The sequence below is a fragment of the Rosa chinensis genome, chromosome 5, assembly GCF_002994745.2.
Source record: "Rosa chinensis cultivar Old Blush chromosome 5, RchiOBHm-V2, whole genome shotgun sequence".
Classification (NCBI taxonomy): domain Eukaryota; kingdom Viridiplantae; phylum Streptophyta; class Magnoliopsida; order Rosales; family Rosaceae; genus Rosa; species Rosa chinensis.
The window spans coordinates 81,845,766-81,866,193 of record NC_037092.1 but is presented as its reverse complement, the minus strand read 5'-3'; the positions used below and the strand labels follow the sequence as shown (position 1 = coordinate 81,866,193).

The 20,428-nt window shown below is 38.5% G+C and overlaps 4 protein-coding genes across 4 annotated transcripts; 3 read left to right on the top strand and 1 right to left on the bottom strand.

Moving 5' to 3' along the window:
* The first annotated feature begins 386 nt into the window (after positions 1-386).
* On the top strand, positions 387-6,356 carry LOC112164242 (GBF-interacting protein 1-like). The gene is made up of 9 exons (XM_024300466.2): positions 387-676; positions 1,782-1,825; positions 2,372-2,465; positions 2,600-2,732; positions 2,823-3,319; positions 3,710-3,974; positions 4,173-4,491; positions 5,001-5,438; positions 5,621-6,356. Exons 1-9 carry the CDS (start codon positions 508-510, stop codon positions 5,888-5,890), a joined length of 2,229 nt encoding a protein of 742 aa, XP_024156234.1. The 5' UTR covers positions 387-507; the 3' UTR covers positions 5,891-6,356.
* A 330-nt stretch (positions 6,357-6,686) lies between these two features.
* LOC112164519 (nucleotide-sugar uncharacterized transporter 2) lies at positions 6,687-9,280 on the bottom strand. Its single transcript, XM_024300731.2, has 7 exons — positions 8,992-9,280; positions 8,347-8,498; positions 8,002-8,210; positions 7,806-7,899; positions 7,562-7,728; positions 7,283-7,453; positions 6,687-7,064 (listed from the first exon to the last, which is right to left on the bottom strand). Exons 1-7 carry the CDS (start codon positions 9,107-9,109, stop codon positions 6,791-6,793), a joined length of 1,185 nt encoding a protein of 394 aa, XP_024156499.1. The 5' UTR covers positions 9,110-9,280; the 3' UTR covers positions 6,687-6,790.
* Positions 9,281-13,129: 3,849 nt separating this feature from the next.
* On the top strand, positions 13,130-14,447 carry LOC112164241 (F-box/kelch-repeat protein At3g23880). The gene has a single exon (XM_024300465.2). The coding sequence runs from the start codon at positions 13,130-13,132 to the stop codon at positions 14,366-14,368; it is 1,239 nt and encodes a 412-aa protein (XP_024156233.1). The 3' UTR covers positions 14,369-14,447.
* A 4,692-nt stretch (positions 14,448-19,139) lies between these two features.
* Positions 19,140-20,375, top strand: LOC112164240 (F-box/kelch-repeat protein At3g23880-like). Its single transcript, XM_024300464.1, has one exon. The coding sequence runs from the start codon at positions 19,140-19,142 to the stop codon at positions 20,373-20,375; it is 1,236 nt and encodes a 411-aa protein (XP_024156232.1).
* Positions 20,376-20,428: the final 53 nt, after the last annotated feature.

The following is a 20,428-nucleotide window of genomic DNA, read 5'->3' as shown; positions in this document are numbered from 1 at the left end:
CTACCACGTATCCCTCGTATAAGATGATTTCCTAAATTCTGTTAATTCATCCGAACAACATCACGACGAACCAGAGTGAAATTTTGGTTGTAAAACTCGAAAAACCCAAAAGAAAAATCTCATTTCTAGTTCAAATCTCTAGTCATCCACCACCCCTATTTGGTTGCACAACATCCAAGTCATCCACCTCCCCATTTCTCAAACAAAAAGATAAAACCCATCCCTCTCAACGCCGTCACTGTTTCACCTTTTTCCTCTTACCCTTTTTGCCCCTCTGTCCCAACAGCCAAATCAAAATCATGATCCTCAAGGTTTTCCATGTAGGCAGCCCTTGAATTTCACCCCAAGAAAAATATGGATTAATATAAATAGAGAGGGTCCATTTATTATTCTCAGCTGCCTCTTTAAAGTCTCTCTCTCTCTAAAACAACACATAAAAAACACTGCCTCTCTCTCTCTCTCTCCCTTCTTCTCTTCTCTCTCTTTCTTTGTGTCTGTAAACATAACATGAGCGGCGGTGGGGAGACTAGGGTTTCAATCCCAGACAATGTACACAGCACGATCCAAAACATCAGAGAGATCACTAAGAAGCTTCACAGCGACGATGAAATCTATGCTGTGCTCAAGGAGTGCTCTATGGATCCCAACGAGACCGCCCAGAAGCTCTTGTATTTAGGTACTCTCTTGCAGTCTCTAATCTTGGGTTTTGTATCTGTTTTGGATTAGGGGTAGGGTTGATGTGTGTTTGTGGGTTTGTGTTTTTGGGTGATGGGTTTTGTTGGGTTTGCTTCATTGTGGCTCTGTGATCGGTGGGTTTTTTTTTCTGGGTTTTGGTTTTTCTTTGATGGGTTTTGGAGACGTGAAGTGAAAGATGAAAGCTTTATTGATGAATTTGTGTAAAGGAGGAAGCTTTGGTTGTTTTTGTTTGTTTGGTGAGGAAGTGTGTGGTATAGGGTTTAGAGTTTGGGTTTTTTTTTATGCTAGTTTGGATACTGAGAGTTTAACCTAAGATGTATAGGTGATAAAGTTTAATTCTTTACTCTATCAATGGGGCAAAGTAGTTTGTTATTCTCTCCTCATTATCAAATGAGGAAGCTTTATGGTTTGTAAGACTTCAAAGCTTACCTGGCTTAAGCTAAATTGTTGTTCTTATTGCAAGAAGCTTTTCTTTTTGTTTGAGGCATTTGAAAGGTTACCTAGCCTAAGCCTTAGATGTTGATTCTGTGATAAAAAATTGGTTAAGTGGTCATAGATATCTTTATTTTCGGGTTCTCTGTTACCATCAATGCTCTGTGAGTTAATTTTCTCCTCACTGACAAACCACAGTATAATCAGGATTTCTTATGCCATTTGTCTTCTTGTGGAGCTGTGAATATCTTTGGCTGCATATAAGCTTGAAGGAATTTGATCTACGTGTCTGAGTTATATTGCTCCTTGAGTTGTCTAATGATTATGGATCTTGTTATATATATTTTTTTGTCTCGCTAGTTTCCTTCCGCATGGCATATTATTTATGCTGCATTTAAGAAATGCACATCATATGACGAATACCTGAGAAAATGAGTATCACATGGGTTCACATTATGTCTGCTTTTAAAGGAGTCATATTTCTCATCTAGTTGTTCACCGAATAGGGATTTGTTATCTTGTCCATCTCTTCTTTGTGTCCTTCCTCATCTTTGTTTTGTATTATTCATGCATCTTCTCCATGCTACAGTTAGTAACTACATATCATATCATGTAATTACTGGAAATAATGAGCACATCCTTTGACTTGGCAGATACATTTCATGAGGTCAAAAAGAGACGTGATCGGAGAAAGGAGGTAATACTTTGCACTCTTATATAAATTGCACAAGGATTTGACGTCTTTATGGTGCAAGTGATGTTACATAATTGAATATACTTATGCTGGGTTAAAAATGTTGAACTTGGTATTATAAGCTTGGTGGAGCTGAGTATATATCATTATTTCTTCTCCATGCCAAGTGCTTTATGCTATGAAATACTTCTCAATTGAGGGTATGGGAATATTCTGGCCAGTGAATTGCCAGGGTATTATATGGAGATAGACTGCACTCTTAATTATGAAATAACCTAAGCAGCAATTTGATTTCATTCTTCATAATGCAGAAACTATTTGGAAAACACTGTTGTATATCATAAAAAAGCTATAACTTGGGTTAACCTAGTCTATCAATTTAAAATTACTAAAATAAATTCATAATAGTACACAGTTTTTAATTTGATCAAATGATATCAGGAGTCCTGTTTGATGATTATTTTGGTGTTTAACTTCTTTTTATTTGTTTGTCTGTCTTAAGTGAAACTTGCTTAGTTAGTGTATAATTCAATGCTGTTACTTTTGCAGAACCTGAAAGGCAGGGCATCTGAAGATTTGAGGACAGCACCAGGTGCGCACAGGCGAATGGTCAGGGGTGGTGGCCAAGGGAATTATTCTTCTGGTACTGTTCTTTTCAACTATCTTTGTCTTTCTACATATGCGTGTATATTTATATAGGGTTTTCTTCTATGCTCTTTGCATATGTGTTTTGGTTAAATATTAATTAGCCTCTGATTTTACATATGAACTTTCTAGATGCTGGTGGTGGGAGGAATTCTTCTGCTCGGAGGGAAAATGGAGCCAGTCATGTTGCAGATGGAGGTTCTCTGTCCACTTTTATGCCAGGTCAGCAGAAAACTAAGAACAATGCTGCGGCTCCAATCGCAAAGTAAGCCAAATTTTATTCATGGGTTTGAATCTATGAAAAAACACTTTATGTTTCACTCTTTTAATTTGTAATTTATATTCCTGCATTCAGAGCTTCAATTGGCATTCCAAATGGGATTAAAAACCTGTCAAATGGGACTTCTAGTCATGTTTCTGCTCCAAAATCCTCTGCCGGTGTAGATGCAAACAAGTTGGGAGCTACAGCACCTCGTTATGCTGTCGTTGTGGCATCTACACCTGTTGTTGGCTTAAAGGATCAACGCAAGGCCCCAACAACTACATCTGATCATCTTCCAAATTCTGCCACTTCTGCATCTGATTCTGGTGTTTACTCATCTGCTTCAGATCCTTCCTTATCAACTCATATACCAGAAAACAAAGATGTTTCTGGTGAATCTGTACTCATAGAGTTGTCAAAGAGTGAAAATGTTGCCTCCAAATCTGATAATCACGTGATCAAAGAAAAGACTCAAAGTGACAATGCTAAGGCAATTGGAAAGAATCGGCATACTAAGTTGTCAGAACCCCTTCCTCAACTCATGATGGTTCTCAGGCCATTCTGCCTTCTAATTCTGATGGAGAATCACAGATAGAGTCGACTGATGCTTTGAAAGGTATTGTAACATGTATCAGTCTAAGTGTTGCTTTCAACCCTTATGCTAAAATATGAAGTGTATGCATTGATGTGTTAATCTGCCATATATGTTGAGGACCCCAAAACGTTCTTCATTGTGTCTTTGATCCATGCAACTGTAAGCCAAGATTGTTTGTCCTGATTAGGTCTAATTTTGGGACTTTTGTGTTCTTTTCTTATGAATTATGTTGGCGAATAACAATTTTGTCCTTGTGCCAGTGTCTGATTTACTTTGATTTTGTGGCATTTAGTATAACGTGTCATTGTCTATTACTGTTTGTGCCTGGAATCTTTCACCAGTTTTATTAGTACATGTTTTCATTTTGCTGATGTTTCTGAAACAGTGGCCAAACTGGAGGTTGAAACCGTTGCTGTTAAACCTTCTTCTCAGTTGCCACCTGACTTGAGTCTCTCAGATACCAAACTCGTTACTTTTCCAAATCATATCAAGGTCCCTGAATCTTTAAGAAATGTTTTGACTTTTGGAAGTATTAATTCTACTTTTGGAACGAGTGTTGACTGCGTTAACGGTACTGGTGGTAATGGTTCTACGGGCGGTGTAGAATCTTCTCAGGATACTGATGAAACTGCTAAAGAGCCTTCTCCTAGGTTGGTGATTTTTTTTTTTTTTTTTTTTTTTTGTGGTTATCTGGTTTGGTATATGAATTCTGTCCTTCTGTGAGTTGCCTGCTGAACAAAGAAAGCATGAGTGAGAATAAGATATTCATCTTAGCTGTCTATTATCAATAGCATACTTTATAATTTTGCTCATTTATCATGTTATTTGTTTTTCTCTTTTGGGTGCAGCAATAACAGTGTAGCCTCATCTGTTCAAGGAGATTTTTCAGAGAATCCACTGCCTTCACCAGATGTTCTTGAAAAGTTACAAACACCTGAGGGTAATGTCTCTTCAGAGAGTAATGTCCCTTCAGCCCCAGACTCAGACTCCAAACGTGAACTGTTGAAGCAGGATTTGCAGTTGCCTCCTGAAGTTCCACATAACCTCGCTGCTCTAAATGGCCCCAGCTATAGTCTTGGTTTTTTGCCACCGATGCTAGGAGGCCAGGTTTTACAAGTGGAAGGACATGATAATCAGGCACCTGAAGCACCTCGGGTTTCGAACTTTGTAAGCTTGCTAACTAAGTCTTTAAAGTTATTTTTCTTGTACTGCTATCACTTTGTTTTATTTGGAGTATCAATCCTCCAATCAGTTCTTGATTTTATGTGAGTTTGATCTTATTGCTGGCTTTCTCCGTGGTGAAAGCTTCTAATCTCTTCTATTATAGTATTGGTATATTCAGCTTTTGTATAATGCACCATGTTTGCACCGTATTGTTAAAAAAGTGCATTGACTTTTCTATTTCATTTCTCGTCTACTGATATTTTATGGAGTTTCTACCAAAAAAGAAATAAAAAAAAATTCTTGTGCTATGAGTGGAAGGTATAATTATCGAACAATATCCAATACTGATAATGTACTCTGTCTGAAATTTTAGTTCAGGCTGAAATTAAATTTGTAGATGCCATGCAATTTCTTTTAGCATTTTAAATTAGTTGTTTTGTAATATTCTTGAGCTTGAGGAGAATGCTCCTGTTGATGTTGCATGCTTATGATCTCTACATTTCATATTGTAGGGTGGAAATTCTGTTGGTGTTCCCAGCCCAAATACAACCCCACCCCTGCCAAGCTCCATAGCTGCTTCTCCACAGATTCCTGTTTTCAGGCATGCATATCCCGCTAATTATTTCCCATATGGCTATCTCCCGCCGTATTATCTGCCACCAATGCACCAGTTTTTAAGCCCCAATGGCTTTCCTCCACAGCCTTCAGCATATCTACCACCAACAGCACCAGCTGCTGCTGGGATTAAATATCCTCCTCCGCAGTTCAAGGCAGGGAGCAATGCTGGAAATCCACCCCAGTATAACATTCAATCCGGTGGTTCATTCATAACCACCCCTGCTGGTTATGCTCCTGGTTCAGCAGTTACATCTGGAAGCTCAGTTGGTAACACTGAAGATCTTGGAGCATCTCAATCGAAAGAAAGTCATATCTACACTACAGGACAGCTGGTAGGTCTTGATTCGTTATCTATAATCTAATTTTTAATTACCTTGATCTTTTAAGGGAGTTGCTGTATATCAAATTGGAATATGCTTCATCACATCTGCTGTTCTCCTGCATCCTACCACGTTTCTGTTGTGCTATAGTGGCGACACTTATAAATAGTTACTTTCTGCTTATGTTTTTGCAGACTGAGGGTTCAACTGTTTGGATTCATACTCCTGGACAAGATATCAGTTCTCTGTACAACCTTCCTCAGGGGCAACGCTTCGCGTTCTCGCCTGTCCATGCTGGTCATGGTGCCATGACTGGACTTTATCCACCAGGGCAAACGATGGCTTCTCCAACATATCTGCAACAGTCCCAGGCTGCGGCTGGAGCTGCTGAGACCATAGGACCCCCACCTGCTGCTTATCAGCAGCCTCAACATGCACAGATGAATTGGAACAGTAGTTTTTGATTTACAAAAACTTACCTATGAGGAATGAACGCAAAATCACATCTTTTGGAGGCTCAAGATAAACTGGAAATCTGATATCTGGCTTGTTCTGAGTGTAAATATGAAATGCTGGCCAGAAATTTTTGGAATGTCATCCTTTTGTGGTAGGGAATTGGCAGTGCTGACCATCTGAAGTTGGAAGAAGATAGGTTTGGGTTTTCCATTATTGTCTAGTGTTTTTCCTCATTTGTGTTTTGAGAAATTAAGTCTTGGTGGGAAATGAGTTTTTAGCTTTTGAAACTAGTGATTTCTTAAGATGTCATAGGAAAACTAAGAGAGGATCATAGAGTAGGTGGGATTTTACCAATTTTTCCTTTCTGATATCTCACCTGTATATTATGATATTATCATAGCAAACATGATGGATCATACGGTTGTAATTGGTATAATATGAGAATTGACATTTTGTGTCGTTTTCATTTCCTTAGCTGATCTGTTTCATTTTCAAGCTTTATGTATGTATTCATGATGAAATAGGTATAAACCAACTCATGAGTAGTGTTATAAAAAAGGTCTGGTTGCACCGATCTGCCATCTAACAGAATTCAATAGAGTTATCCCTATGTGCTGCATTGCATTCATGTTACATGTATTGAGACTTGGCTGCCACTGGATTAGTTCACTGTGTAGAGCACACTGCATGCTCCAGAGGACAATAGTACTTTTGATATTCAACTCATTTATAATCACCATTCGGCAATCAGGCTTTTACCGAAGAAAGTCGCATGCTGTATGTAAACCTTTGCAACTGAGATGAAATGCCAGTGTGCTTTAGCAACCAAGTAAAGTAATGTATAAAAGACGTGTTTTAGCAACTAGGTGTACACAAAATTTGTAGGCTTACAAATTCTGTTGCTTGGTTCAAACAACAGTTGGGTTATCCTTGGCTTCTGACTCTACTACATTTTCTTGGTCAATGGTTTTGGGTTTTAATGTCGGTAAGGTTTGCTTGGTCGCATTGTCTTGTGGCTTTTTCAGGTTTAGTGATGTGTAAACAGACATTCCACAGAGGGCTGCAACAGCCCCACAAAGGCTCACGAACCCTGGATCTGATTTGAAAAGGAAATAGCCCCCTAGTAATATCACACAAGTTTTGAACTGTCCAAGAACAACATGGCTAGTTGCTGAGGTTGCCCTGCATAGAAGAGAACAGGATGTCAATACTACTGCAACTAGAAATAAGTTTTACGTGCTGACATTGTGTTTGTACTAGGCGACGCCATTTTGAGGCTTTGAAATTTTGTATTTGATCTTGATAATGGAGAGACAATTACTGAGAACTTTGTTTTAGACACTAGTATCATAACAGCACAGCTCCGAACTCCTCTAAAGCATGACAACATATAAACTCACCCAAGTGCCAATGCTCCGGACCATTGGAGGAGAAAACCAAGGATTGCTGATACAAGAATGGCGCTTGAGTTATTGATATCCCACTGGAATAGTAGAACTCCTGGTGGATCCAACCATGGCATCAGAGCTAATAAGAAGAATATAGTGACTGGGGTAGTCTTCCACATCAGCCTACACTCAGAAATTAAATGTCATTTCATAGCTTATATTTGACAGATTAATGCTTAACCCTTAACCATCTTCAAGGAGCTAGGAGGAAAATAGAGAATCAAGTCTTACGCAAGGGCGGTCCAATTGCCTTGCTGTTGCAGATTAGACCATAGGATTTTGTTTACAGCACTTGGGACTATCCACGCGATTGCAATCATAGCGCCAAACAAATTGAACTCTAGATCTGTTACTGTTGCTACTGCCACACCTGCTGAGACCACAGCTAGAGCTAAAACCTGCACAAGCAAGACTACTTACAATAATTCACATGAAGGAGAAACAAAAGAAATGGGAAAAAATCATTTGAGCTCGCCTTGTTACAAGAAATGGTTTTTCTGAAGAGAATGAACTCCGCGAGAACAATGGTAGGAGTGACAGCAATTTTAGCCATCTGGTAGAAACCAACACTGCAATTAATGAGCAGAATGGTGAGGAAAGTAGGCAACAACATATTGAGTTTGTAACAATTTTGTACATCATATATAAAAGACAAGAGACCTAAGTAGAACCTGTTGTGTTTTAGGCTTGTATTGGCAAGACCAGAAGCAAAAGCCATGACAGCACCTAAAGAGAAGAGAGAAGTAAAAGGAGTAGTTCTAGCCGGAGGAGAAACCGGAAGAATTGAGAGTGTCTTAAAAATGGCTAGAAGCAACCATGCTGTCACATAATGAATCAATGTGAGAAAGATTGGAAACTTAAATCCAACTCTCCCCATTACCTGGATTAAGCAGAAACGCAATTAGGCATAAGATTACTAAACAAAATGATTATGAAAATCTATAGAGCTGAGCCTGCAAAATGCTAAAGCATTTTCTAACTACAGAAAGGCAAGAAGGGAAGGACAAGGCATGTACAAGTTTATTTGCCAGAATGATCCCCACAGACACCATGAAATTGAAGGTCATCGCCACCACCGGGCCACAAAATCGTTGCTGTTGGCGCTTGGCGCCTTCTGAAGTTCTAAGCTCATTGTAGAGAGAACCTCTGAGTTCTTCAAGTGCTTTACCTGATAATTTGGAGAATAAGGATTACAAGTAGAAAGATGTAAATATTATTTTGTGAGTAAAAAAGCTGCTATGATTTCTCTGAAGGTTGGACACCGAGAATTTGTCTTACTTTTATCCTTTTTAACTAATTTGCTTAAAGGAATTGACCAAAGAACATCAAGTAAATCACATATTGGTTGTTGACGAAAATGAGAGTAATGCAGATTATTACATAATTCACATTGTAAAGCAAAGCTCTTGAAACTATCACAAATAGGTACTCCACAAATAGAATGAAATAAGTTGAGTACGTATGGACATCTACACCATGAAAATATTCCAGCAGTAATGAAAGTATATATTAAAAAGGAAAAGAATTGTTCAGGCATACAATAATATAAACCCAGATACCCATATCAAAATTATCACTCACACAAAAAGAAAGAACAATTAAATAGAAACAATCATAGGATCATAATGGTGATGTCACCCAGAAATGCATTATGTTCAAACCTGCTTCTCCTGCATCACTGTCTTTCCTTTTCACAAATCTCTTGGCTTCATTCCCCAACAATGAATCAAGCAAAGCCATTCCAATCTGACAATGGCAGAGGCATATATATGGGATCATGTAGCCATCAGAAACAGCTTTTTCATCACAATGATGAAAAGGTTTCTGTATGAATGTGAAGGATGGGAAAATTTAGCTGCACTAGAGTCCTTTAATCATATAAAGTCTGTTCTATGTTTCTTCTCCTTGAATAAATGAATTGAAAAGTGTAAAACTAAAGGAACAATGAAATGAATAAAGAAAAAGGAGAGTTTCTTATGCTTTAGGATACAATTTTTGTTAGGATCCCAAAGTGACAGGTGGGTGACAATAACAGTCATTGATTGATGTAAAACTCTCCAAATAATGAAGGTTTCCGGGGAAGTTAAGGAAACATTGGCATTTCTAATTTTCTATAACCAAGAAACAGTCAAGATGCAAACACATGTGCTAAAGTGACCGCCAAGTGCTCATTACTCATTGATGATAATCTCCTATATTGTTCTTCAAGATTTGGTGACACATCACCATAATTATCAAACTATTACCATCTTTCATATAAAAAGGTGTAATCCTTCCTAATCATGTTGGAATTAACTATTAAAAGTTGCTTATGCCCATGAATTAATTATAAGGGGTCTTGACGATGAAAAGAACCTCCATAGCTTTTGAATAGATATTTACTTGACTCAATTTGGTGGAAAATGGAAAATTATTAAACTGAGGGACGGTGCATGTAAAAGTAAGAATAAATTTGACGCAGGAGGATTGATAACTAGATTTACCAGCAATAAATCTAACAAAAGGGTTCTGGAGTCCACAAGAGATAAAAGAGAAAATTCTCTATTTTGTTGATTAAAAGTTGAAAGATAGGTTCTGCAGTTAAATAAGAGAAAAGTAACCCTAGGGCGACTAACAATGAAACCCTAAAGCCCATGGGTAAAAACGAAAACGTACAACCCAAAAAAAATTAGGAAAACCAAAACTTCAAAAAATAGAAAAATGCAGTTTTGAGGCCTTAAACGACCCTGAAAGCCCGAAAAAGACCACAGTATGCCATGAGTCTTGTTTCCGGCGCGATTCGCTTTCCGGAAAGGTAAGGCACGTCCCAATCAGACAGACACCGAGCTGTTTCGTGTCTACTAGTACCTTTTCGTTTTCCTCCTTTAGCACGATCTAACTATTCTTCGAATTTGGGCTGCCATCTGTTCTGCATCAAAATTTTACATCAATCAACAGTTATCAGTAACGTATAAGTCATATGAGTAAGTAATTGATGCTAGCAAAATAAGGAGAACATGTGATAATTATATGATGCTAACAAATTGATCACAATTTCTACAAGTTACATTTGGTGAATAACTACGGGACATTATCTAATATGATAACTGCGTGACATCCCACAAGTTCATATATTACATGGTTGGAGCCAAACGAGAAGAAGAATGAAAGAGAGATATTGTCCTCCTAAAAATTGAAATCCCAACAGAAGAGTACGTTTGTATGTCCCTGCTTCTTCAGCTTATCCAACCACCCGAGCTTACGGGGTTATGAAACATACGCATCACCATCTCTCAGATTTGACACTACACCCGACTTGTAAGTTATTTGATACCATGAAAAACTTATTGCGCTTCCCAAAAATTGAGATGCATGGAGCTGAATTTCTATTTTCACCTATGATTATTTGAAATTTAATCGAGTCCGGAACTCCGGATTAATTGTGGGGTTCTATCATATCACGGCTTCAATGACGTATCTCAAACTTGAATCGAACGTATTTTTTGATAAAACAAATTTTAAATTTCATCGAGTGAATCATAGCAGAATCGAGACAAGTTGAAAAGAAAAACATGAGCCTTTCACTAAAATAAAATTTAAATTTTATTAATTGGGTGTACTGTGGAGATTGATGGGTGTATTTAGAAGTCTGGGTAGCAATTTGGGCCAGCCTGCTAGCCCAACAAAGCAAAACGCCCCAAGCAGCGTATGTTTTATGATCTACGTGTGCCACACGCAACCATAATCTCCTACTCATTCACGTTTGAACAAACCCTAACTCCGTTAGCATCAGCCGCACCAAAGCTCTAGCTCCGACAGTAAGTTCTTTTTTCTTGGTAGGTTTTTAGTACTTTGATTCAGATTCTACATACGTTTTGTTGTAGTTGTCATTTCATCTTAATTAGTTGAAGAACCATAGTTTTACCGTATATGTGATGTAAAATGACTTGCGAAAGAGTTCGAGGAGCAGTTTGAGAAACGCGTCGAGAAGCAATGTCGTAAGCAAGCATAAGTTTCCTATAGTTCCTAGGTTTATTTTCCTAATAGTAATAGGCTTAGTTCCTATAATAGTAATAGGCTTAGAATAAGTTTCTTCACTTTATTGTTTCAATAAGGACTTCTAGTTCCAATTTATATTCATGGGTTAAAGCCTATATAAAGCTGTATTAGGCATTCAACAATTCAATAACAATTCAGAAACCTGAGAGATTAATCTCACATATTATTCTTATATTCTGTTCAACACTTGTCTACTGTTACTGCATTAATATGATGGAGAAGGAGGAGCTGAACTTGACTCAATTTGGAGGAAAATGGAAAATTACTAAATTGAGGCATGGTCATAAAAGTAAGATACATTTAACATCAATCAACAGTTATTAGTAATTTACATACGTAATATGAGTAGATAATCGATGCTAGCAAAATAAGGAGAGCATGTGATAATTATGTGATGCTAACAAATTGAAGACAATTTTTACAAGTTACATTTGGGTGTATTCAATTGATCACAAATTTTACAAATTACATTTGGGTGAATTCATTGGCTGTGGTTCATTATCTAATATGATAAGTACGTTACATCCCAAGAGTTCATATATTACATGGTTGGAGCCAAACGAGAAGAAGAATGAAAGAGAGATATTGCCCTCCTAAATGTTGAAATCCCAACAGAAGAGTACGTTTGTATGTCCAATATTCTTCAGCTTATCCAACCACCAGAGCTTACGGAGTTATGAAACATATGCATCACCATCTCTCAGATTTGACACTACGCCCGACTTGTGAGTTATTTGGTACCATGCAAATTGTGCTTCCCAAAAATTGAGATGCATGACAACTTGAAAGCTGAATTTCTATTTTCATTTATGACTATATGAAATTTAATCGAGTCCGGATTGTGGGGTTTGATCGTATCACACCCTCAGAACGAATGTATTTTTTTAATAAAATAAAATTTAAATTTCATTGAGTGATAAGTTTTTTTTTTTTTTTGATCAAATGTTACAATTACTTTTTCGTGAGTCAAACTCACAACCTCTCACTTACAAAGCAGAGACTATGCCACTAGACCAAATGATATTGAGCAAAATTGATATAAGTTGAAAAGAGAACATGAGCCATTCTCTAAAATAAAATTTCAATTTCATTAATTGGGTGTACTGTGGAGATTGATGGGTGTATTTAGAAGTTTGGGTAGCAATTTGGGCTAGCCTGCTAGCCCAACAAAGCAAAATGCCCAAGCATCTCATGTTTTATGATCTACGTGTGCCGCACGCAACCATAATCTCCTAAATAAGCAAGCCCTAGTCATTCATGTTTAAACAGACCCTAACTCCGTTAGCATCCGCCGCACCAAAGCGCTAGCACTGATGGTAAGTTCTTTTTTCTTAGTAAATTTTTATTACTTTGATTCAGATTCTACATACGTTTTGTTGTAGATGTTACTGCATCTTAATTAGTTGAAGAACCATAGGTTCACTTGCAGAAGAGTTCGAGGAGCAGCTTGAGAAACGCGTTGAGAAGCAATGTTGTAAGCAAGCATAAGTTTCCTATAGTTCTTAGGTTTATTTCCCTAATAATTAGAATAAGTTTCTTCACTTTCTTGTTTCAATAAGGACTTCTAGTTCCAATTTATATTCATGGGTTAGAGCCTACATAAAGCACCCACTAAATTGTATTAGGCATTCAACAATTCAATAACAATTGAGAAACCCGAGAGATTAATCTCACATATTTTTCTTATATTTCTTATATTCAGTTCGACGCTTGTCTACCGTTTTCACCTAATTTCCACATAGCTTTCACTGCAATAATATGATGGAGAAGGAGGAGCTGAATTTTGACCTCCCTGAACATATAATTCTGCAGATTCTGTGTAGGGTGCCAGTCAAGTCTTTGATTCGATTCAGTTGTGTATCGAAACGGTGGCGTAGTATCATAATTTCTGACCCACAATTTGGAAAAGCGCACCTCAAACTAGCATCTGAGCAGCGAAGCATCACTAAGAGACTCATTCTCTCCGTATTCCTTTCTGCTAGTTTTAGAGATCATCAATTTCAAACCAGAGTTGATCTTCGAAGTCAATCCTTAGAAAGTTTATTTGGAGATAATTCTTCGGTCACAAATCTCACCTTCCCATCTGAGGATATTCGCAGAACTAATATACTGGGTTCGTGCAATGGGTTGGTAGTTCTACTTGATTATTACAAAGAGTGGTCTATTTGGAACCCATCAACAAGGTTCTTCCGCAAAATTCCTGCTCCAGACTTTTCATCAGTAACGAAAAAATCTACAATTACTCAACCAGATAGATACGGTTTTGGTTATGTCTCATCCACTGATGACTACAAACTTGTTTTAGTAGTCCACATTGGTTCTGATGACTTTCGTCCTGATGACTTTGGTTTTGCACCGGATGTTAAGATCTTCATATTCTCAGTGAGAGCTAACTCTTGGAAAATTAGTGAAGTTTCTCGCTGGCCATTCCTCAGGTACACACCGACTAGCGACTGTGGAACTCTCTCAAATGAAGCGATCCATTGGGTTAACCAATACTATGACTATCTAGAAGGCTACACTGAAGCAATCTGTGCTTTTGATTTGGAAAGTGAGGAGTTACGTAAAGTGCCTGCTCCTTGTTTTAACCAAGATGATTATGATGATCGAGTTTTAAATAGAAGAATGCAGACTGTTGTTGATTCAGGAGGATGTCTTTGCGTTTCGTTTCAGTTTTTTCATGCTAACTATAAGGATATTGAATTGTGGATGATGAGAGATTACGGGGTGTCCAATTCATGGATGAAACTTCTCAAATTTAGCAACTATGATTTACCGGTTCAGCTTACAACAAATTATGGTTGGGATATAAGTTTGGTTATCGAAAGTGGTTCAATTGTGATCAAGTTATATGACAACACGGAGTGGCTCAGGATTAAATGTCGTAAAGAAGAGAAACCGGTCTGTGTCGGCCGATATAGGCTTAAGGAAATGTTCTGGGGTTACTTTTTAAACCCGACTGTTGTATATGATGAAACTCTAATATCGGTACCAGAATGATTACAGTGAATCATAGTAGTAATCTTTTGTTGGACGCAGCTTTGTATGACGAAACTCCATCTGTTTGTCTGTGCTGAATGATTATGATGAGTCATGGGGTCTGAGGATTCCAGGCCTAAATACTTGAGAAAGCAGAAATATGAATGTACATGTTATATGTGCACTTGAATGCTGGCTGGCATTTGTCTTTTAATTTTACAATTTGGATTCTCCAGCTTTGATGTTTGATTTGAGTACAATTGCCTTTGAAATGCTGATTGGCTTTATGTAATAGACTTATATAGCTATTGCATTTTGGATTTTCTATCCTGCTTTGTTTACCCTTTCATACCCGGCCGTCTTCTATAAGAGAATTCTAGGGTACGGGCTGCCATGTACGGCGGCTCTCTCAAAATGAAGTGGGTCCCTCCAATTGTGAGTAGCTGGCCTATACCGCTATACGTCGTACCCAACTTAAGATTTTCTCTTGAAAAAAAAGGTCCTAAACTAATGTGGCTGCAAAAATGATACTCCCACCGAAACCCTGAAATCAAAGCTCAATACTATGATTCGGACAAAGCTCATTAGTCACTACGATTCGGGCAAGGTGCTCGGCACCTTTTACAGTACAAAGGGCACTGTTGAGAGAACCTCAACTTTCAGAACATTCATAGCATGTGTGAGATGTTTAGTCTATTTTTTACGAGCTACTTGTGGCAAGTTATATGACACTAGCAAATTGATCCCAATAGTGGGTGGATTTACAGGCTGTGGTTCTTCTTCCAATTAATACGAAAATTGCGTGACATCCTAAAAGTGCATGTACTACATGCTTTGGAGCTTAATATAAATTCAAGAAGAATGAATATTAGCCACCCTAAATATTGAAATCCAACAACTGTAGGTAGTTAGGTAACATATGCAGCGCCACTTCTCTTATTTGATACTACACTACACCCTTCTTGTGGCAATATTTGGTTCCATGCAAAAATTATTGCGCTTCCAAAAATTGAGTGATGCCTCACAACTTGAAGATTGTAATTCTAATCGAGCCGGATTGTGGATCGATCGTATCTCAGCCATTATAGCATGTCAAAGTAGACATGAACCTCTTCTCTATTTTTAATTTTATAGAGATAAATTTCAAATTTCATGAAGTGAAATGTGCCCTCCAAAACAATGCAAGCAGTCACATGCAGATGATAGTTGCACTACTTAAACTTGTAACAAACTATTGTGCAACCGAGTTGTGCATGCTTTTGCGTGCTTTGTTTTGAGAAATCGCTCTCACAACATAGCAATTATATATAGCGAGGTCGTAATTTGTAAATGAAACAGAAAACATATGAACATAATGGATTTTACTTCTGACAAACAACTTCCCAGGATTCGATATCATGTGATGCAACAGTTGCTTCTCTCAATACAGGTCATGTACGTGATAGGACAAGTTTCCTCGAGATATTCTGGTTCCTTTGCTTGTGTTATTAAACTAATATATAGTGAATGATAGGAACTTCTTATGCATTTTACTGTTGTTTTATACGTTATGTTCCTTAATTAGTTTCTTCTTCAATGAAATCATAAACTAGTCGTTGCTAGCCGTTTACAACTGTTATATATATTCATCTTAAAAAAAGAGCAAGGCTCTTTGTTCGATTGTTTCGGATTCTAGTGTTGTTATAACTTACCTCTCTCGACCTTTTAAATATTATAGTGTGGATCTTGAGCTCTGTTTCAATGTCGAACAAGGAGGAGCACCTTGAACTGCACCTCCTGAAGATATACTGGTCTAGATTTTGTGCAGGTTGCCGGTAAAATCCTTGGTCCGGTTCACTTGTGTATCAAAACGGCGGCGCTCCATTATCCTTCATGACCCCAAATTTCCCAAAGCCCAGCTCCAACTATCATCCCAACACAGAACCCTCCGTGTCCTTGTCTACTACCCAATATTTCAAACTCCTCCCCAAAGATCTGACTCCATTGCCTATGATATTTCTAGGTTTCCCCCTCGATTTCACTCTTTAGAAGATAACTTTTCAGTCCAAAAACTCAACTCCCAAGGAAGGAAAATATCCATAGGGGACTCTTTCAAATGGAGCACTTCACTGGATCAGCTACCACAAGGATGAGATTCCGAGCTCTATCTATGCTTTTGATTTGGATGAGGAGGAGTTCCGGCAAGTGCCGCTAGGATTCTGGTTCTTTTAAATGGATATCTTTGCCTATGATAATTATGTGATGCTAACAAATTGATCATAATTTTTACAAGTTAATTACATTTGGGTTTATTCAATTGATCACAATTTTTACAAATAACATATGGGTGAATTCATTGGCTGTGGTTCATTATTTTAATATAGTAATTACTTGACATCCCAAAAGTTCATATATTTCATGGTTGGAGCCAAACCAATTAAAAAGAATCAAAGAGAGATGTCGCCCCCCTAAAATTGAAATCCCAACAGTCCCTACTTCTTCAGCTTATCCACCACCAGAGCTTACGTAGTTATCAAACAAATGCATCACCTGTTTGGCTCCAAAACCAGTTGGCTTGTAAACTGTCTCTTTTGAGCGTGTGCGCAGGCGTGCCAGCACCGTGGGGTGCAGTCGTCGGGGGAGTCCCTTGACCTGACTTCTTCTTCAAGCGCTGTGGACGAGGAGAGCACCAACCTCGTCACAGGGTTCTTCTCTAGCCTTCCGAGAAATGACTTCTTGCCTTACGGATAAGGACTTTAGATGTGATCTATTCGCGTCACCGAATCGATACTTAGTGTTGTAGATTAAGCAGAGCAATCACTGGGAAATTTGGAGAAAGCACGGGTTTTGCTAAAGCGTGACTTTAGCTTCGCTGGGTTGCGAGGGCGTTACCCTTGCTTCGCTGGTTGTATCGGTGGCAGTAGTACTAGCAGTCGGCTCGCGAGGAGACTAGGACTGGAAGCACGGTCGCCGAGTTGATCTGGTGATGCTGACAGTCGGCTCGCGAGGAGACTAGGACTGGCGCGAGGTCACCGGGTTTCAACGAGGTTGAAGGTTTGCTCCGGAGAGGCTTTGTGATCGCTGGGATTGATTGATTCGAGAGTCGTCCCTCCTGTATCGTCTTTAGCCTCTATATATAGGCTACTGCAGATTTACCTTCCTAAGAGGAATGAAATACTATATTTTAGGCCACAGTTATTGGCCTTGAATCAAATCAAAACTCTTAATAGCTTTGATATCTATCGTATATAATTAATAATTATCCTCCTTTGTCGCCGCTAGAATGTAGGCAAGGTTAGTTGCCTCTTAGAGTCCTGGACGTAATCTTCCTCTTGGATGCGGTAGGATATGCATTAACGGCCTGTATATATTCTCGCGGGACTCTGTGATCATGCATAATTATATCACCCTTATTTATTGCAATCCCCTTGAAGTGTTTCACGTCCACCTTAATTGCTTGACTGCATGGAAAATCTTGGTTCCTTGCATCTTATTGGCTGCAAATAGTTGATGGCCCACCATGCATGCATGTATATATGTGAATATGTTAGCCACGTATTGGCCTCTTCTTGTTGAATACAATTAAAGGATAATTCATCCTTCATCAATCTGCTTCATCTGCTCTTGATTGTAATATATGTGGGGGCCTTGATTCCTTGCTTGATTGGTCCACCATACCTTAATTGAATGGGAAGTATATATATATATATATATATATATATGGCCAACTTGACCTTCGCGAGCCACCCAACTCATCCGTGCTCGCGCCCTTGATTATATCTTCGCGACTCGCGAGCACTCTTTAATTACAATATATATCTTCAGCTGCAAGTCCACGCCATTTATTCCTTAATCAATAAGAGCCCCTGCTTTTACGTTCACAACCTTCCCTCCTGCTCAATCTTGGTAAGCAAACCAACTATCCTTAATTATCAAATATTTGATAATTAATAGTAGATCAACAAATATTCAGATTTCCTTCGATATTGCTTGATCTCCAAGTAGACCTTATTTAGCCTCTAAACAATATATTCCGAACTTATCGAAAATATATCGCTTGGGCCACGGATATTGGCCCGGATTTCTTCGAGTCCCCCTTATCGGGAAAAAATGTTATTTTGGGTTTAGTCTCCCTTATCGAGAAAAAATGTTATTTTGGGTTCAAACATCACCATTTCTCAGATTTGACACAACACCTGATTTGTGAGTTATCAGGTGAGTTGTTTGATACCATGCAAAACTTATTGTGCTTTCCCAAAAATTGAGATGCATGGCAACTTGAAAGCTGAATTTCTATTTTCATTTATTACTATTTGAAGTTTGATCGAATCCGGATTGTGGGATTCGATTGTATCACGGCCTCAATGATATCTCAAACTCAGCACGGACGTATTTTTTAAATAAAATAATTTTTTTTAATTTTATTGAGTGATTTTCATGGCGGAATCGTTATAAGTTGAAAAAACAACATGAGCCATTATTTAAATTTCATTAACTGGGTGTACTGTGGAGACTAATGGGTGTCTGGGTATCAATTTGGGCCAGCCTGCTAGCCCAACAAAGCAAAACGCGCCTAACAACCCACGTCTTTTGATCAACGTGTGCCGCACGCAACCATAATCTCGTAAATAAGCAAGCCCTAGTCATTCACTTCCTGACTCCGTTAGCATCCGCCGCACGAAAGCTCTAGCTCCGACGGTAAGTTCTTTTTTCTTGGTAAAATTTTATTATTTTGTTTCAGATTCTACGTACGTTTTATTGTAGTTGTTATTGCATCTTAATTAGTTGAAGAACCATAGGTTCCCTGCATATGATGGTGAAGGAGGAGCTGAACTTTGACCTCCCTGAAGATATAATTCTGCAGATTTTGTGTAGGTTGCCAGTCAAGTCTTTGATTCAGTTCAGTTGTGTATCGAAACGGTGGCATAGCATAATAATTTCTGACCCACAATTTGGAAAAGCCCACCTCAAACTAGCATCTGAGCAGAGAAGCATCACTACGAGACTCATTCTCTCCATATCCCCTTATGTTCAACTACAAACCAGAGTTAATCTACCCCTTCCAATTCAATCCTTGGAAGGTTTATTTGGAGTTAATTCTTCGGTCACAAATCTCACCTTACCATCCGAGGAGCATTGCAGAATTAAAATACTGGCTTCGTGCAACGGCTTGGTAGTTCTAGGTAATTTTTACAAAGAGTACTTGTCTATTTGGAACCCATCAATTGGGTTCTTCCGCAAAATTCCTGCTCCAGACTTGTCATCAGTAACGATAAAATCTAGAACAATTCAAGTAGATAAATATGGTTTTGGCTATGTCTCATCCACTGATGACTACAAACTTGTTTTAGTAGTCGACATTGGTTCTGATGACCCTGTTCCTGCACCGGATGTTAAGATCTTCATATTCTCAGTGAGAGCTAACTCTTGGAAAATTAATGAAGTTTCTCGCTGGCCATTCCTCGAGTACAGACCGACTAGTGACTGTGGAACTCTTTCGAATGAAGCGATCCATTGGGTTAACCGATACTATGACTATGACTATCTAGAAGACTCCATTGAAGCAGTGTTTGATGTCTGTGCTTTTGATTTGGAAAATGAGGAGTTCCGTAAAGTGCCTGTTCCTTGTTTTAACCAAGATGATGATAGAGTTTTCGATAGAAGAATGCGGACTGTTGTTCATTCAGGAGGATGCCTTTGCGTTTTGGTTCAGACTATGCATAACAGGGGTGGGGACCGTGGGGATATTGAATTGTGGATGATGAGAGATTACGGGGTTTCCAATTCATGGGTGAAACTCTACAAATTAAGCAAGTATGATTTACCGGTTCCGCATACAAAATCTTACGGTTGGCAATCTTGGGATCTAAGTTTGGTTACCGAAAGTGGTTCAATTGTGATCAAGTTTGACAACGAGTTGCTCAGGATTGAATGCCGTAAAGAAGAGAAGCCGGTTTGTGTCGGCCGATATAGGCCTGAGGAGGTGTCTGGGTGTTACTTTTTTAACGCGACTGGGTATGATGAAACTCTAATTTCGGTACCAGAATGATTACGGTGAATCAAAGAATGATTACGCGACTGGATAAGTGGATATAGGCTTGA

Excerpts from the sequence above, each read along its gene's own strand:
- LOC112164242 (XM_024300466.2), top strand. The coding sequence starts at position 508 with ATGAGCGGCGGTGGGGAGACTAGGGTTTCAATCCCAGACAATGTACAC. Across the intron at positions 4,492-5,000 it reads CACCTCGGGTTTCGAACTTT|GGTGGAAATTCTGTTGGTGT; the intron begins GTAAGCTTGCTA and ends TTCATATTGTAG. Across the intron at positions 5,439-5,620 it reads TCTACACTACAGGACAGCTG|ACTGAGGGTTCAACTGTTTG; the intron begins GTAGGTCTTGAT and ends ATGTTTTTGCAG.
- LOC112164519 (XM_024300731.2), bottom strand. The coding sequence starts at position 9,109 with ATGATCCCATATATATGCCTCTGCCATTGTCAGATTGGAATGGCTTTG. Across the intron at positions 7,729-7,805 it reads AAACCATTTCTTGTAACAAG|GTTTTAGCTCTAGCTGTGGT; the intron begins GCGAGCTCAAAT and ends TTGCTTGTGCAG. Across the intron at positions 7,065-7,282 it reads TCCGGAGCATTGGCACTTGG|GGCAACCTCAGCAACTAGCC; the intron begins GTGAGTTTATAT and ends TCTTCTATGCAG.
- LOC112164241 (XM_024300465.2), top strand. The coding sequence starts at position 13,130 with ATGGAGAAGGAGGAGCTGAATTTTGACCTCCCTGAACATATAATTCTG.
- LOC112164240 (XM_024300464.1), top strand. The coding sequence starts at position 19,140 with ATGGTGAAGGAGGAGCTGAACTTTGACCTCCCTGAAGATATAATTCTG.